The sequence below is a fragment of the Myxine glutinosa genome, chromosome 5 (genome assembly GCF_964187855.1).
Source record: "Myxine glutinosa chromosome 5, kmMyxGlut1.1, whole genome shotgun sequence".
In the NCBI taxonomy this organism is placed as follows: Eukaryota; Metazoa; Chordata; class Myxini; order Myxiniformes; family Myxinidae; genus Myxine; species Myxine glutinosa.
The window spans coordinates 129,075,776-129,094,900 of NC_136265.1; the positions used below are offsets into that span (position 1 = coordinate 129,075,776).

Below are 19,125 nucleotides of genomic sequence, written 5' to 3' on the forward strand. Positions count from 1 at the left end.
ATCACGGGACCTACAGGTAGCTCTTGCCACTGTTGATGTCAAAGTGCATGAGTCTACCATTAGAAAGAGGCTGCACAAATTTGATCTACATGGGAGGTGTGCCAGGAGGAAACCTTTGCTGTCCAGAAAGAACATCAGGGCAAGATGCGAGGCTTCAAAGGGGCTTGCTGGAGGACATTTTGGCTCTTGGACTCTGCGTGCTGGACCCCTTCGTATTGGAGATCTCTCTGTGCTTGAAGCTCTTGCTCTTCTTGTCTCTGGTCTTCTTTGGCTCTTCCTTCTCACGTGCTGGCCCTTCGTGCCTCCTGCTACCCCAGGCACTTCGTGCCTTCCAGTACCGCTTCATAAAAAGTGGTACTGGAGCGAGGGACCTCGTGGTGTGCCGCGGAGCGAGTCACATCGAGGCCGGGTGGAGCGTGCGAGCGAGGAGGCTGAGGTTTCTTCGTGCTCGGAGCTTGGAGCCGGACGGAGCTGTGGTCAGACGACTGCGCTCAAACCCGGACGACACACTGCACACTACGAACAGATAAGCTCGCACCACATTACACAAACCCACGACGAACGTGTTCTTTTGTTAATTCATTTTCCCCTGTCTCGTATTTGGAAGTCGGTGTGTGGGATCCCAATTTAGGATCATTATTTATTTACCGTCGCGTTCCTTGTTCTTGGGTTCCGTTTAATAAATCATCATTTTTGTACATGTTACCCCGGATTCCCGTTTTGAGGTAATTCCCCTGCAGGATCAGAGCTGCCGTCGGTTCGCTCTAGGTAAGCGCTTCTGCCTCTTCCTCTTCACTTCTTCTTCCCGCGGTTGATAGCAAAATCCGTATTTGGTCATCGCCTCAATTAAAGCCGTTCGGTCTTCCGCGGTCCCTGGTATTAACCTTGAGGGATTCGCACGACAATATGAATATGTGGCAAGAGTACAAAGGTCAGCTTTTATTTCTTGGTATTTCTATGTAAATGTATTTTACCATTGTTGAACAATTAAGTCTGATGTCGGCTTAGCGGTTAGGGTGCTGGCTTGGGATCCTAGGATCCTGGGTTCGAATCCCGGTTGATCGCTGAATTAACGCCAGGGGGTTGACTCAGCCTGTCATCCTTTCGAGGTCGGCAAATTGAGTACCAGCTTGCTGGTAATTCCCTGTCTGTCGCAAGAGGCGACTAACAGGGTTGGCGGCAGGAAGGGCATCCGGCCATAAAACATTGCTTCAAAAAGGGGGCCACAGTGCCCGAAAAAGGCCAACCCCTGCTCTGCAGGGAAAAACGGCCTCTAAAGGTGGGGTTTTTTTGGGGGTTTTTTTCATTTAGTTTAAGTTAATCTGTTCCAATACTTATGCTTGCCTAAAATGGGGGGACTGAACATAAAAAGTGCTGTTATACAATGGTAAAACATTTATACATAGAACTACCAAGAAATAAAAGCTGACCTTTGTGCTTTGTACTCTTGCCTCATTTTGATATTTTGATCTCAAATCCAAATTTCTTGAATATATAGCAATAATAACAAATTTGACTTCACTGTCTCCCGAATCTCCCGCGATGAAGCTAACTCCGAGGGCCTTTCACTCACTCACCACGGGCAGGTTGGTGGTCTTTCTGTCTTCTACCGACTCCTCTCCGGCCTTGCTCCCCGAGTACCAGCCCAAAAGGACACCAAGGACTTCCAGGACAGAAGTTGGTATTTCAAAAAAGTGGATTTGGGGTGAAATTAGTGGGGGTAGAAAAGATCAAGGTTGTGGATGGGGGAAGATAAGAGATGGTGGTGAACAGCTGTTTTAAAGACCTGGAGGGTGGAGTGGGATTGAAGAGAGTGAGGGAGTTTGTTCCAGAGGCGGGAGAAAAGAGGAATGAAGGAGTGAAGGTGAGCAGAGAGTCTTGATTTTGGCAGTTTAACCATAAGAGGGTTGCAGGCAGATCTTGTGCGACCTGTAGGAATATTTGGGGGACAGAGCCCAGAGAGAGCTGGGGGGGCAAGGGCAGAGAGGAGTCGGTAGAAAACTGAAAGACCACCAACCTGCCTGCGGTGAGTGAGTACAAGTGAGTGAGTGAGTTTTTTTTATTTTAAACGATTCATATAAACATCCGTTGAATCAAATCATACGCAAATCATCAAAATCTAAACAGTATCTTTAGAATTTAAATAAAAGCCACATCACTGTTCATATCGGTAAATATTATTCCATCGTGTTTCAAATCGTGATTGATACACTATGATCGTGATGATCGTGATCGTGAATCGTGATCGATAATCGTGTTCACAATCGCTATGTCGTATGTACTCCCGATACGTGTACCAAATTCCCGATACGTGTAACTGTACCAAATCAACAGTTAAAAGGATTTTGAGCCGATAGCTCTTACGGCCTTGGCAAGATCGATGGAGACAGCGGTCTGTAGCGATCGATGGAGACATGTTGCTTTCCCGGGTGCCACACAAACGGCTGCACCGATCGCGCGGCACCCGGGAAAGCAACATCGTCACAATGAGAACAATGAACGTTATGCGAACGCGAATGTTATGCGGGAGTTCAAACCTGAGAATGCTGGAGACTAAAGCTGAAATTGGGAAAACTAAATAGCCCATTTTACTCCTGAGATCCCAGGATTATCCACCCAAAATATCTTTGCGATCGGTTCAGCAGTTTTTACGGTACCTTCGAACAGACGGACGGACAGACATTTGGTGAATTATAGTAATATGTGTCGGTTTGACTTTTTGTGCGATTAATGTTAGCTCTTTCACGAGCCTCGATCTTGTACACAAAAAAAATAATAATAATAATAATAATAATAACTGTACCAATACTTATGTACCTTCAGAAAGTATTCACACCCCCATGACTTTTTTCACATTTTGTTGTTACAGGCTAAATTTAAAATGGATTTAATTGGGGCTTTTTCCTCATTGATCTCCACAAAATACCCCACAATGTCAGTTTTTTTTTCTAAGATTTTTTTTTACAAAATAATTAAAAATGAAAAGCTGAAGTTTCTTGAGTCAATAAGTATTCAACCCCTTTCCTATGACATTCCAAATCAATCTCAGGTGCATCCATTTTCCTTTGATCATCCTTGAGATGTCTCTACAACTTGATTGGAGTCCACCTGTAGCCAATTAAATTGATTGGACATGATTTAGAAAGAAACTTTTCTACACAAGGTCCCACAGTTGACAGTGCATGTCAGAGCAGACATCTACCATGAAGTCCATGGAACTGTCCGTAGAACTCTGAGATAGAATTGCGAGGAGGTCTAGATCTGGAGAAGGGTATAAAACAGTTTCTAGAGAGTTGAAAGTTCCCAAGTCACAGTGAGTTCCATCAATAAGAAATGAAAGAATATGGAACTATCCAGACTCTTTCTAGAACTGGCCGTCCCACTAAACTGAGCACCCGGGCAAGAAGGACTTTGGTCAGGGAGGTGACCAAGAACCACATGACCACTCTGACAGAATTACACAGTTCCTTGGGTGAGATGGGAGAACCTGCCAGAAGCACAACAGTCACTGTAGCACTTCAGAAATCCAGGCTTTATGGGAGAGTGGCCAGACAGAAGCCACTCCTGAGAAAAAGGCACATGACAGCACACCTGGAGTTTGCAAAAAGGAATGTGAAAGACTCTGAGAGCACGAGGTAAAATATTCTGTGGTCTGATGAGAGGAAAATTGAACTCTGGCCTGAATGCAAAGCGCTATGTCTGGCAGAAACCAAGCACAGCTCATCGCCCATCTAACACCATCCCTACCATGAAGTAGGTGGTGGCAGCATTATGCTATGGGGATGCTTTTCAGCGACAGGGATTGAGAGACTTGTAAGGATAGAGGGAACAATGAGTGGAGCCAAATACAGGCAAATGTTTGAGGAGAACCTGATTCAGAGTGCAAAAGACCTTAGACTGTGGCGAAGATTTATGTTCCAACAGGAAAATGACCGCAAACATACAGCCAAAGCAAGACTGGAATGGCTTCAGAACAAGAACATGAAAGTCCTTGAGAGGCCCAGCCAAAGCCCAGTCTTGAATCCCATTGAGAATCTGTGGCAAGACCTGAAGATTGCTGTTCACCGACGCTCCCCAACCAACTTAACAGAGCTTGAGCAAATATGCAAGGAAGAATGGGAAAAACTCCCCGAATCCAGATGTGCAAAGCTGAAACAGACATACCCGAGAACACTCGAATCTGTAATCGCTGCCAAAGGCGCTTCTATTAAATATTGATCAGCGGGTTGAAAACGTACATGTAAATTAGATATTTCTGTTTTTCATTTGTAATTACATATTTTGTAAAAAAAAATTATAAATAAAAAAAACGTTATGGGGTATTATGTGTAGATCAGTGACAAAAAAAAAATCTCAATTTAATCCATTTAAAATTCAGGCTGCAACACAACAAAATGTGAAAAACATCAAGGGGGTGAATACTTTCTGAAGGCACTATGTAGGTTGGCAGGATGACCAAGAGGCTTGCATACTCGCCTCTAAACTGTCTAGCCTGGGTTTGAATCCCGGCCCTAGCTACAAACTATCATCCCAGTATGTATTTCCCATTCAGGGCGATTTATCCATGATTGTGCCGTCCCTCGCCTGGACGTTAAACGGGCGTCCTGTCTGCCAGCACGAGTCGGAGCATGTTAAAGATCCTACTGTGTTCGTGCAGAGTGGGCGAGTTATCACCAGAACCCTGAATAAATTACAAATTCCTGCCATGAATACTGCTGGAAAAACAATGACAAACCACCCAGTCTAACCCCTGCCAATAAATTACTGCGGCAGCAATGACGCTCTATGACAGAGTATGGTACATCAGAATCATATATATATGTATATCTATTTTGTGTACATATATCCGTAAGATGCTATTAACATTATTACGCTTTCTCCATATGTCCTGAAAAGGGAAACGTCAGGTTTTGGTGCATCTCTTCTTGGGTGCGATCCTTGTTCTGACAAGCTTTGAAAACCCGATAATTCGCCGCAGGAAAAACCAGTTTGTCTTCATATGCTCTGCTATGCATTGCACGTGGCTCATACACCTCACCGTCTTCATGCACACATCTCCCATGGACGTGTGGCGATAGAGAGCGCCTAGCAGGCTTTTCCTACGGCAATTGACGGACACAGAGACTGCAGTCTTTTGTTAGAAAATCCCTTATCATGAGACATCTCCATTGTCAATAATGGCTATAATTTTCACCATCATCATCATTCGGATGGTTCTTAGTTACATAAGGCAAAAAAAAAAAATATTGAATTGTTTTACTCCTAACCTTTAATTTTTTTGCTGTTGAGGTAAAACATCTGCCTGTGAAATATTTTTTGAATACATCAAGTTTTAGGGGTTGCACAGTGACTCATGGTTGCCAGCCACTCAATGTTTGTGCCCGATAAGCGTTGAATTCCTGCAATCGGGAAACCTCTTGCGATGTTCTGTCACAACTTGAAGCAGATATTTGGGTTTGCTGTTCATCCCTTGTCAGGAGACGATGATACTCTTCAATGAGAGCAACTGCATACACCAGAGTACAGCTGTACTGTATTCAATTAACTTAAAAACAACTTCAAAATGTGCAGTACATATCAAGGTCATAGGTCAACTGTAATGGTCAAAATCACAAGTATAGCAGTGGAGAATAAATATAATCGACTCCAAACAGTTACGCGAGCCAAATATGTGAAATTACAGACTCCGTGTGCAACCCATACATTTAGTCCAAATGGCTTAAAATTTCACCACATGGGTTTTTTCATACATTCAAAAAACTTTAAGTGTTAGGGGCATGACTTTTCAAACTTTCATTTTTAAGAAGCACCCTAATCATCATTCTTATACAATATCTTTGCTAATACACCATGACCATGAAGAATCCTGTTGAGAATTTGAATTTTTGTTGTTGAGTTGTTGAATGAGTTGTTGTTGAGAATAATCCTGTTGAGTTGAGAATTTGAATTTTGCTAAGAATCCTTTGCTAATACAATCATGAGCTGCCATATATACATGTGATTTAAGGCATGATAAAGGGCAAAGACAATTGGTGACATCAGAGTACTTCAGTAGTCAATACAAATGCCAACACATTATATAATATTTGAATATGCTTTCACTGCATGAGCCAATTGCTGAGGTTAACCACACAAACTAGGTTAACCCATCAAATGACAATCTCATTTCCCCCCTGCCCACTCGCACATTCCATATGACTGTGCTTTCCTTGTTTGTTGTCCCCCGTCGCACCGCGGAGCGAAAGGGGGACTATGGTTTTCCCCTCCGTCCGTGTGTCCGTCCGTCCGTCCGTCCGGGCGTGCGTGCGTGCGTGCGTAAGCGAAGGACCGCATTCGAATTTGGTGTGTGGGTGCAACCAACGTCAAAATCCAAGATGGCCGCCACCATGTATGTCTGACGCCATGTATGTCTGAACCTTGTGAGCGGAATATCTTTAAAAATAAGCGAAGAACCTACTTCTAATCTGGTGTTTGGGTGTATCTACGCATAAGGGAGAACGCTATTGAAAATTGGGTCGCCATATCAAAACCCAAGATGGCCACCGCCATGTATGTCTGAACCTTGTGAGCGAAATATCTTGAAAAATAAACGAACGACTAACGTCTGATCTGGTGTGTGGGTGTATCTACGCATAAGGGAGAACGCTATTGAAAATTGGGTCGCCACGTTAAAATCCAAGATGGCCGCCACCATATATATGTCTGAACCTTGTGAGCGAAATATCTTGAAAAATAAGCGAAGTACCAACTTCTAATCTGGTGTGTAGGTGTATCTACGCATAAGGGAGAACGCTCTTGAAAATTGGGTCGCCACGTTAAAATCCAAGATGGCCGCCACCATATATATGTCTGAACCTTGTGAGCGAAATATCTTGAAAAATAAACGAACGACTAACGTCTGATCTGGTGTGTGGGTGTATCTACGCATAAGGGAGAATGCTATTAAAAATTGGGTCGCCACGTCAAAATCCAAGATGGCCGCCTTGCATCTTCCACTTTGTCAACTCGCATCACTTCACCGACGGGGGACCTAGACGTAACGCTTGTTGTAACTGGAACGACACTCGGTAGAGCTCATACCTCCGCCAGGCCGAACGGTTTACATTTCGTATCCAACTGAAAGGCCGGATCTGGATTCAAATCTTCACCAAAATCAAATTGATTTGTCCTCGTCACACACCCAACCAGTCCACCAAGTTTTGGCCGAATCTGTCCATAACCTTTTGAAATATCGTGCTCACAGGCATAAAAAACAGATGAAAACATAACCTCCATCCAACTTCAGCGGCAGAAGTGATTATCATCACTTTCTGGATCAATTACTTATTTTTATTTGAGTACTTCAATGCGGTAGTGCCTTGATGCCATCCGGTAGTGCCTTGATGCCATCCGTGTGTAAATGTTTGGGATGCCCCCTTTCACAACCATTTTGGGACACATGGTTCGATGTCTTCATCATTCGTAAACCTAATGCCACAGAGATAAGAATCACAAGGTGACAAGTCGGTACCGCACGGATGACGATTTCATACCTCCCACACAATCTTTGCGAGACTAGTCATGGCCTCATTTGCCATGTGAAGGTGTGAAGGGGAGCCTTTTCACCCTAAGAATAGTATACCTGGTCATCATCTGCATATTTAGGGAGCAGTAGTGCGGAACAACCATGCTGGCTCGCCTCGACTCTGGCGTGAAATGGCAGATGCATGTCGCATCACATGTCACAATGTTCTTCAACAAATCGCCTCCCTCCCTTCCTCCCCCTCTCCAGTAGAGTTCCTGCAGCACTGTTGCAGTCATCACACGAGTTTCCTTTTGGTCACATGTGAAGCCCTTTGATCCCCACCTTGCACGAACCTTGTCAAATTCAAGTGAGAGCGAATGATTGTTTCTCTGCTTCCATGACTGACGTCCATTTCGAGTCTTGTAATCCACGATTCTCCAAGATTGCATGTTCAACACGTTTCATGTTCACCTGAGTGATAGCGGTCAGATGCACATGAGAATGATCAGGATTGTTCACCAATTCACGCACCATTTTGAGGCTCCTGTGATCGCCTATCTCACAAGATGGCGCAAAAGTAGCACGCGGCTCTTTCTTTAAGCTGTCTGATCCGGGTTTGATTCCCTACCGTGGGATTGGTGCTTCACAGGCAGGACGATGCCTCACAATGCGTGCCGTCCCTCGGATGGACGTTCAGCCGGGTGTCCCATCTCCGAGCATTAGTTGGTGGACGTTAAAGATCCCATAGCGTCTTTTGTGAAGAGTAGGCGAGTTATCAATAGCACCCCTGAGGAGAGATTACGAACTCCTGCCCTGGCCAGCCGATTCGTGAAAGACTTATTCCAAAAAACTTGCCCTGGCTCATTCCATAAGGGCTGGGAATAATTGGGGCCATCACCTGAGTAGTTGTAGTGAAGAATGCAGAAGAAGAAGAAGAAGAGGAAGAAGAGGAGAAGGAAGTAGTGGAGAAGAAGCAGTAATGGTAGTAGTACAAGTGGAATACTGCTCTCCCCTCTGGGCTGGTGCTCCTGCCTCACCCCTAGCTCGGCTTCACACTGTTGAAACCAAAGCGTTCAGAATCATTGGAATCTCCTGCGATGAAGATAACTCCGAGGGCCTTTCACTCACTCACCGCAGGCAGGTTGGTGGTCTTTCTGTCTTCTACCGACTCCTCTCCGGCCTTGCTCCCCCAGCTCTCTTTCTGTGCTCTGTCCCCCCAATATTCCTCCAGGTCGCACAAGATCTGCCAGCAACCCTCTGATGGTTAAACTGCCACAATCTCGGCTCTCTGCTCACCTTCACTCTTTCATTCCTCTTTTCTCCCGCCTCTGGAACAAACTCCCTCACTCTCTTCAATCCCACTCCTCCCTCCAGGTCTTTAAAACAGCTGTTCCCCACCATCTCTTATCTCCCCCCATCCAAATTCGAATCCCGGTCGATCGCTGAATTAACGCCAGGGGGGTTGACTCAGCCTGTCATCCTTCCGAGGTCGGCTAATTGAGTACCAGTTCACTGGTAATTCCCTGTTTGTCGTTAAAGGCGGCAAAAAGGGTTGGCGTCAGGAAGGGCATCCGGCCGTAAAACATTGCTTTAAAAAGGGGACCAAAAAACAACAACAACCACGGTTCCCGAAAAAGGCCAACCCCCGCGAAAAATGGCCTCTAAAGGTGGTTATATATATATATATATATATATATATATGCAAAACCTTGATCTTTTCTACCCCCGCTAATTCACCCCAGATCCACGTTTTTGAAATACCGACTGTTTTCCTGGAAGTCCTAGCAGTGCCCACGTGTTTTTTTTGTTGTTTTTTTACCTCTCCCATCCACCCCCGCCTCCCTTTCCCCGTGCCTCCTCCCCCGAAGCCCTCTCCCTCCCACAGATCTCCCGATGTCCCTGCTCTCCATCTTGTTCTCCCGCTCTCTTTGTCTTTTTTTGTTATCAATGTTAGCTCTTGCACGAGCCTCGACCTTGTATACAATAAAAAATAAAAAATAGTAGTAGCAGTATACGATGCAACCCTTCCACAGCATAAACACAATATTGGGCATCATCTTGGTGTTACTCAGAATTATTTGACCAGCATGAATATCGCTTCCTGTCGAACCTGCTCAGGGTAAGCAACATCATCGCACCGAATTTTTTTTTTGTTTTTTTGTATCAACCTTGAACCGCCATCAGAGTGGACAGTTTTCACATTTGATCTCTCGGAAATAGTCCACTTCATTTTCGGTCCCCGTGTCAAAAAATACAAAACCTTCCAAAACAAAACAGAAACATTCATCGACAAACGTGACCTCAGAGCCACAGTCGTCAGCACACGGGTGAAGACAACGCACAAAAATTCCGCCTCGAACACAAATATTCCATGATAGATTGAGAGAGACAGACTGACAGGTTAAATTAACGACGTGTGGCTAAAGCACAGGCCCGACGGGCCAAACGGCCGCTTCATGCGTCCAGGTCTCCTTGCACTCCGCTCGTCTGGGTATCACGTCCATCACTTAGTCACGTGAGCAAGTCATCCTGACAAATGCATCAATGTGCACACCCTTGGTGAGGACGGTGAGGGTTCATTACACGGCCTCTTTAAGTTGCACGTCTGTTGTAATTAGATGCTCAGCAACCCATGTGCTATTTTATCATTTACAGTGGGAGGCTGAGTACCCCTCCTCCCCTCCCTCTCAACCCCACCCTCTTACTCACCACCTCTTCAGCATTTCTTCTTGAATACTATAATTAAAGCTCAGCTTCTTCTTCGATGGCCCACATTACTCAAGCATTGTGGATCAAGTCTTCCTGAAACGAGCAGGCCAAGCTTGACGTCCCGACTGTGGCAGCAGTTTAGAATTGGTTCCAATACGTCAGCGATAGCTGGTCGACTCCTCAAGAAAGGCACCGTGGTATCTTTAGTGTCCACCAATGACCAGTAATGGACAATGGTCAGACTGATCCTCCAGCTAAACATCCAACCGATGGACAGTGGCCACATTGATGCCTCTGGCCTTGCCTTCGAAACACCAAGGTGTCAGGATTTGATCCCAAGCTACAAAGGGCACCCCTACAGTCTCGGCCATCCTACCAGCCCATACGGTCAAGGCCCATGAAAGTCTATCATACACAACCATCTCATCGAGGAAGGGTCCATCACAACAAGGTGAAAACGAACAAATCAGGATTTAAAATTGGACGTTTGAAGTTTTAAGCTTCTCGATTCCTCTACCCATGAGGAGAAACTCGTAGAAGACGTTTTCTGTCTACAAGTCGATGTGATATTGACTGGGAGATAAGCTTCTCGTGCAGGTGCGCTACTGGATCCAGGCAGACATGACAACACTGATGTCTAACAAATTCCAAGTACCTGAATGCAGTCAGTTTGTTTTTTTAACTTAACAAAAGGACAGTCATCAAGAGGGAAGATCTCTCGTGAAGATTCCACAAGGTTCCTAAACCTCCCGCTCCCCACCCTTTCCCAAATATTCCATTATCCTATTTCTATCTCTTCCCAACCTTCTTTACCTTTTTTTCCCTTCCCCAACTCCATCACCAAGCCCCCTCCCTCCCACATTTCTCTCTAAGCTATCTGCTCTTCTTCTTATGAGGACATCAAGATATGAGGACATAAAGTCCAAAACTATGACATCAAAATCTGGTTAAAATCCAAACTTTTTTGGGTGGATGCCCACATGCTCTCCGAAGATGCTCTCAATTTAGTCCACCACTTACAAATGCCATTGAGTGCATAATAAGTAGATGGCCCCCAAATAAAACACTAGGAGAGCAAACTAGTGTGGCAAGGTCACAAGGAGTATGTTGGGTTTTTTCATACCTATACCTGGTCACCACCTTGAACAGGAATGGAGGTTGTAAAGTATAGGTAACAAACAAGATGAAGGTTCCCCCCCCCCCCCCCCCCCCCCGATTAGAGCCCAGCCGACACATCAAGATGGCATTACAGGTTAACAAAAACCAATGGGAAAAAAATTCACAACAACCTTGGGAATGTATTTTCGACAGGAGTAAAGGTTTACACTTGGGGAATGGAATCCTTGGGCATCGAGTTACAGTCAGCAAATAGTGGTAGGGCGCGTTCAGCTCTCGTCTCCGCGTGCTGTGTTCAGCTCTTGTCTCGGTGTGGTGTGTTCAAGCCTTGTTTCGGTGTGGTGTGTTCAAGCCTTGTCTTGGCGTGGTGTGTTCAAATCTCATCTCAGTGTGGTGTGTTCAAATCTCATCTCGGTGTGGTGTGTTCAAATCTCATCTCGGTGTGGTGTGTTCAAATCTCATCTCGGTGTGGTGTGTTCAAATCTCATCTCGGTGTGATGTGTTCAAATCTCATCTCGGTGTGGTGTGTTCAAATCTCATCTCGGTGTGGTGTGTTCAAATCTCATCTCGGTGTGGTGTGTTCAAATCTCATCTCGGTGTGGAGTGTTCAAATCTCATCTCAGGGTGGTGTGTTCAAATCTCATCTCGGTGTGCTGTGTTCAAATCACATCTCAGTGTGGAGTGTTCAAATCTCATCTCAGGGTGTTGTGTTCAAATCTCATCTCGGTGTGTTGTGTTCAAATCACATCTCAGTGTGGAGTGTTCAAATCTCATCTCAGGGTGTTGTGTTCAAATCACATCTCAGTGTGGAGTGTTCAAATCACATCTCAGTGTGGAGTGTTCAAATCTCATCTCAGGGTGGTGTGTTCAAATCTCATCTCAGTGTGGAGTGTTCAAATCTCATCTCAGGGTGGTGTGTTCAAATCTCATCTCAGGGTGGTGTGTTCAAATCTCATCTCGGTGTGGTGTGTTCAAATCTCATCTCGGTGTGGTGTGTTCAAATCTCATCTCGGTGTGGTGTGTTCAAATCTCATCTCGGTGTGGTGTGTTCAAATCTCATCTCGGTGTGGTGTGTTCAAATCTCATCTCGGTGTGATGTGTTCAAATCTCATCTCGGTGTGGTGTGTTCAAATCTCATCTCGGTGTGATGTGTTCAAATCTCATCTCGGTGTGATGTGTTCAAGTCTCATCTTGGTGTGATGTGTTCAAGTCTCGTCTCGGTGTGATGTGTTCAAGTCTCATCTCGGTGTGATGTGTTCAAGTCTCGTCTCGGTGTGATGTGTTCAAGTCTCATCTTGGTGTGATGTGTTCAAGTCTCGTCTCGGTGTGATGTGTTCAAGTCTCATCTTGGTGTGATGTGTTCAAGTCTCATCTTGGTGTGATGTGTTCAAGTCTCATCTTGGTGTGATGTGTTCAAGTCTCATCTTGGTGTGATGTGTTCAAGTCTCATCTTGGTGTGATGTGTTCAAATCTCATCTTGGTGTGGTGTGTTCAAGTCTCATCTTGGTGTGATGTGTTCAAGTCTCATCTTGGTGTGATGTGTTTAAGTCTCATCTTGGTGTGATGTGTTCAAGTCTCATCTTGGTGTGGTGTTCAAGTCTCATCTTGGTGTGATGTGTTCAAGTCTCATCTTGGTGTGATGTGTTCAAGTCTCATCTTGGTGTGATGTGTTCAAGTCTCATCTTGGTGTGATGTGTTCAAGTCTCATCTTGGTGTGATGTGTTCAAGTCTCATCTTGGTGTGATGTGTTCAAGTCTCATCTTGGTGTGATGTGTTCAAGTCTCATCTTGGTGTGATGTGTTCAAGTCTCATCTTGGTGTGATGTGTTCAAGTCTCATCTTGGTGTGATGTGTTCAAGTCTCATCTTGGTGTGATGTGTTCAAATCTCATCTTGGTGTGGTGTGTTCAAGTCTCATCTTGGTGTGATGTGTTCAAGTCTCATCTTGGTGTGATGTGTTCAAGTCTCATCTTGGTGTGATGTGTTCAAGTCTCATCTCGGTGTGATGTGTTCAAGTCTCATCTCGGTGCGGTGTGTTCAAGTCTCATCTCGGTGTGATGTGTTCAAGTCTCATCTCGGTGTGGTGTGTTCAAGTCTCATCTCGGTGTGGTGTGTTCAAGTCTCATCTCGGTGTGATGTGTTCAAGTCTCATCTCGGTGTGGTGTGTTCAAGTCTCATCTCGGTGTGATGTGTTCAAGTCTCATCTTGGTGTGATGTGTTCAAGTCTCATCTTGGTGTGATGTGTTCAAGTCCCATCTTGGTGTGATGTGTTCAAGTCTCATCTCGGTGTGGTGTGTTCAAGTCTCATCTTGGTGTGATGTGTTCAAGTCTCATCTCGGTGTGGTGTGTTCAAGTCTCATCTCGGTGTGGTGTGTTCAAGTCTCATCTTGGTGTGATGTGTTCAAGTCTCATCTCGGTGTGGTGTTCAAGTCTCATCTCGGTGTGATGTGTTCAAGTCTCATCTCGGTGTGGTGTGTTCAGGTCTCATCTCGGTGTGGTGTGTTCAGGTCTCATCTCGGTGTGGTGTGTTCAGGTCTCATCTCGGTGTGGTGTGTTCAGGTCTCATCTCGGTGTGGTGTGTTCAGGTCTCATCTCGGTGTGGTGTGTTCAGGTCTCATCTCGGTGTGGTGTGTTCAGGTCTCATCTCGGTGTGGTGTGTTCAAGTCTCATCTCGGTGTGGTGTGTTCAAGTCTCATCTCGGTGTGGTGTTCAAGTCTCATCTCGGTGTGATGTGTTCAAGTCTCATCTCGGTGTGATGTGTTCAGGTCTCATCTCGGTGTGGTGTGTTCAGGTCTCATCTCGGTGTGGTGTGTTCAGGTCTCATCTCGGTGTGGTGTGTTCAGGTCTCATCTCGGTGTGGTGTGTTCAGGTCTCATCTCGGTGTGGTGTGTTCAGGTCATCTCGGTGTGGTGTGTTCAGGTCTCATCTCGGTGTGGTGTGTTCAGGTCTCATCTCGGTGTGATGTGTTCAAGTCTCATCTCGGTGTGGTGTTCAGGTCTCATCTCGGTGTGGTGTTCAGGTCTCATCTCGGTGTGGTGTTCAAGTCTCATCTCGGTGTGATGTGTTCAAGTCTCATCTCGGTGTGGTGTGTTCAGGTCTCATCTCGGTGTGGTGTGTTCAGGTCTCATCTCGGTGTGATGTGTTCAAGTCTCATCTTGGTGTGATGTGTTCAGGTCTCATCTCGGTGTGGTGTTCAAGTCTCATCTCGGTGTGATGTGTTCAGGTCTCATCTCGGTGTGGTGTGTTCAGGTCTCATCTCGGTGTGGTGTGTTCAGGTCTCATCTCGGTGTGGTGTGTTCAGGTCTCATCTCGGTGTGGTGTGTTCAGGTCTCATCTCGGTGTGGTGTGTTCAGGTCTCAATCACAGCCACGGCGGTTTCGAATAACTCTCCAAAGAGCTTCGAGACCATAGAGTGAGCCGATTGGGTGCACCAAGCATTTCCTCCAATCCCAAGCCAGCATCTATTGCCTTCAATTAGCTGCCTCGTGATTGGATAAAACAAAGAATCGACTCAATCTATCCATTCGGCTCGCACAGTGGAAAAGGAGCGTTTGATTTTTTTTTTTTTTTTAAATATTTTTTTTAGCTTGATTTTTATATGTCTCCGTTTGACGAAGTCGCCGTAGGCATTATGTTTCCAGGTTGTCCGTCCGTCTGTCCACATTATGTTTCCAGGTTGTCCGTCCGTCTGTCCACATTATGTTTCCAGGTTGTCCGTCCGTCTGTCCACATTATGTTTCCAGGTTGTCCGTCCGTCTGTCCACATTATGTTTCCAGGTTGTCCGTCCGTCTGTCCACATTATGTTTCCAGGTTGTCCGTCCGTCTGTCCACATTATGTTTCCAGGTTGTCCGTCCGTCTGTCCACATTATGTTTCCAGGTTGTCCGTCCGTCTGTCCACATTATGTTTCCAGGTTGTCCGTCCGTCTGTCCACATTATGTTTCCAGGTTGTCCGTCCGTCTGTCCACATTATGTTTCCAGGTCGTCCGTCCGTCTGTCCACATTATGTTTCCAGGTTGTCCGTCCGTCTGTCCACATTATGTTTGCAGGTTGTCCGTCCGTCTGTCCACATTATGTTTGCAGGTTGTCCGTCCGTCTGTCCACATTATGTTTCCAGGTTGTCCGTCCGTCTGTCCACATTATGTTTGCAGGTTGTCCGTCCGTCTGTCCACATTATGTTTCCAGGTTGTCCGTCCGTCTGTCCACATTATGTTTCCAGGTTGTCCGTCCGTCTGTCCACATTATGTTTCCAGGTTGTCCGTCCGTCTGTCCACATTATGTTTCCAGGTTGTCCGTCCGTCTGTCCACATTATGTTTGCAGGTTGTCCGTCCGTCTGTCCACATTATGTTTCCAGGTTGTCCGTCCGTCTGTCCACATTATGTTTCCAGGTTGTCCGTCCGTCTGTCCACATTATGTTTCCAGGTTGTCCGTCCGTCTGTCCACATTATGTTTCCAGGTTGTCCGTCCGTCTGTCCACATTATGTTTCCAGGTCGTCCGTCCGTCTGTCCACATTATGTTTCCAGGTTGTCCGTCCGTCTGTCCACATTATGTTTGCAGGTTGTCCGTCCGTCTGTCCACATTATGTTTGCAGGTTGTCCGTCCGTCTGTCCACATTATGTTTCCAGGTTGTCCGTCCGTCTGTCCACATTATGTTTCCAGGTTGTCCGTCCATCTGTCCACATTATGTTTGCAGGTTGTCCGTCCGTCTGTCCACATTATGTTTCCAGGTTGTCCGTCCGTCTGTCCACATTATGTTTCCAGGTTGTCCGTCCGTCTGTCCACATTATGTTTCCAGGTTGTCCGTCCGTCTGTCCACATTATGTTTGCAGGTTGTCCGTCCGTCTGTCCACATTATGTTTCCAGGTTGTCCGTCCGTCTGTCCACATTATGTTTCCAGGTTGTCCGTCCGTCTGTCCACATTATGTTTCCAGGTCGTCCGTCCGTCTGTCCACATTATGTTTTCAGGTTGTCTGTCTGTTCCTCTGTCCGTCCGTCCGTGATAGGTTTTCGTTACCGCGATAACTTGAGAATGGCTGAAGGGATCTTCGTCAAACTTAGTGCAGGTATGTATAATGAGGTAAAGATGAACTGATCTGATTTTGGGGTCAAAGGTCAGAGGTCACAAGGTTAAAATCCTGTTACAATGATAACTCGTGAACCAGTGATAGGATTCTGACCAAATTTGGCACAATTATGTAGAATAAATGTAAACATGAAGTGATCAGATTTTGGGGTGAGAGGTCATGTCAGGTACAAATGTGATAACTTGAGAACAGCTGAATGGATTTCAATCAAACTTGGTACAGGTATGTATAATGATGTCATAATGTGGGCGGAGGCATATCGGTCGACGTCGTGACGTCGTAGTGTCGCTCTAGTTTAATAAACCGTTTCGGTAACAACTTTCATGCTTTGTGCACCCAAAGGGGGTCGTCGATCAAAGGTGTCAAACAAAGTAATGGAGATTGAAATCGGCCCCACCTCCGTGACGATGTTTTGCTGAAGACCTTGAGCTCTGTGGTACAACCAATTGCCGGAAACGCACGGTAACAAGACCCCGCGGTGCGCGCTCGCGTTGCTCCCATCGCCGCTCGAGTTGTAAACGAAACGTCGGCAGAGCCTCTCCTTCGGGTCCTTGAGGCTCTTGAACAGCGTCAGGTTTAACGGACCGTCGGACGAGACGATGGAGCCGTCGGGACCAAAGGACGCGTTGGGCAGGCACAGGTGCCCGGGGACGTGCGTGAACAGTTCGTCGGAAAACAGGTTGAACCCGAGGAACACGTTGGGCACGCACGTTATCACCAGCACGCTCCAGTGGAACCGACTAATGGCCGTAAGTTTGGTCAACATGACGTCGAACTCCATCGTCCTGTAACGCCGCATCATCTCAACCGTTTCGGGCGCCGGGTAGATCGAAACAGCGCAAGCCCGACCGAGCGCTCCGCCTCCTCCCGTCAAGCTCCGCCTCCTCCCGTCAAGCTCCACCTCCTCCCGTCAAGCTCCACCTCCTCCCGTCAAGCTCCGCCTCCCGCGCTGCTCCGGCCAATCGGGTGGCGGCCTCGCCCGTCACGTGACGGCCGCCGTCTCTTTACTCATGGCATATCGACCGTAACATAGGTTATTCGCCTCTTATTCCCGCCCATTGATAAATCGTCTTGTCCGTTCAACATCACGCACACACCATGTGACGTGTCGGCGGGTTTATCGTCATCGTCAGCATCCATTGCCCCCTCCGATCTCCATGAAAAACAGTGGAGCTGCAATATAATCTCGTAATAATTACATTTACACCATTGCTATGGAGCCGAACCTTCGTGGACTCGTGAGCGTAATGACGTCATCCTGGCGGTACGTTCACTTTCCAACTTGGGAGGAACCATGCATGAACACCTTGCAGGTATTTTTGACTTTAGATAGTCGGGGATCAGTTACTGCATAAACAAATAGATGGTATTCATAGAATACTTATCCTGCGCAGTCAGCTTGTCAACTTGTTGTGAGTCAACTCCTCTGTTTTTGAACGTTTCTTTTTTTTTGATCCAATATGGCTCCCAGACCACGTGAGCGATGACATCATAAATTTATATTCTCCAATATAATTGTTGCATAGATCACGCTCAATACATTTCAAACTGATCAGACTAAGTAAGCGTTGTCCCTGTCGAATTATGACGTCATAATTATGGCACCAATGACGTCATCATTAACAACACCTATTCCCCACATGGAGTTCTTTACAATGAGCCATGTTTCAATTTTTTCCATGCAGCGGTTTTGGAGATATAAAGGTGCACCATTTTTCGGTTTTTCCAAGATGGCGCCTGTACCACATGACACATGACGTCATGATTATCATTAAATATTCTACATGAGACTCTCCTATGGTGAAAATGTTGTGCCCATCAGACCAACAGTTGCTGAGAAAAAAAAATTCACAATGATCGGATAAGTGTTAACTTGTCGAATTATGACGTCATCATTAACATATCTTATTCCCGAAGGGGAGTACTTGACAATGAGCCATGTTTCAATTTTTTCCATCGAGCTGTTTCGGAGATATAGAGGTGCAACATTTTTCGATTTTTTCCAAGATGGCGTCTGTACCACGTGACCTTTGACGTTATAATTTATCATTAAAATATTCTACAGGAGGAGCCGCTCATATTCTGAAAATTTCGTGTTCATCGGTCTAACAGTTGCAGAGGAATTTTTGTTTTATTCATACTGATCAGATCAAGCGTTGTACTTGTCGAATTATTACATCATAATTAAGGCACCGATGACATCACCATCAACATATCTTATTCCCCATGGTGACTACTTGACAATGAGCCATGTTTCAATTTTTTCTATTGAGTGGTTTGGGAGATATAGAGGTGAAACATTTTTCCAAGATGGCGTCCGTAACACGTGACCTATGACGTCATAATGTTGAATAAAAAATTTATTCAGGCGGAGGCGCTTCTATGGTAAAATTTCGTGTCAATCAGACCGTTTGCCGAGAAAATGAATTTTTAAAATGCAGACACCTAGGGCACACGGCACATGTACTCAACTGAATGCTTCACCCTGCTTTTCACTTCGCGAGCGCAGGGTAATAATAATAACTAGATGGTATTCATAGAATACTTACCCTGCGCAGTTAACTTGTTGCGAGCCAACTCTTCTGTTTTTGAACTTTTTTTTTTTCTTTGATCCAGTATGGCTGCCAGACCACGTGAGCGATGACATCATTAATTTATATTCTGCAATATAATTGTTGCATAGATCACATTCAATACATTTCAAACTGATCA

The 19,125-nt window shown here is 45.7% G+C and overlaps 1 protein-coding gene across 1 annotated transcript in view; it reads right to left on the reverse strand.

Annotated features, from left to right (window-relative positions):
* Positions 1–17,286, reverse strand: part of LOC137427104 (putative solute carrier family 22 member 31) — a 58,862-nt gene extending 41,576 nt beyond the window's left edge. Inside the window, exon 1 of the mRNA XM_068116280.2 lies at positions 16,811–17,286. Within this exon, the coding sequence (XP_067972381.2) occupies positions 16,811–17,215 (405 nt within the window). The 5' untranslated portion in view covers positions 17,216–17,286. The remainder of the gene's footprint in view (positions 1–16,810) is intronic.
* Positions 17,287–19,125: the final 1,839 nt, after the last annotated feature.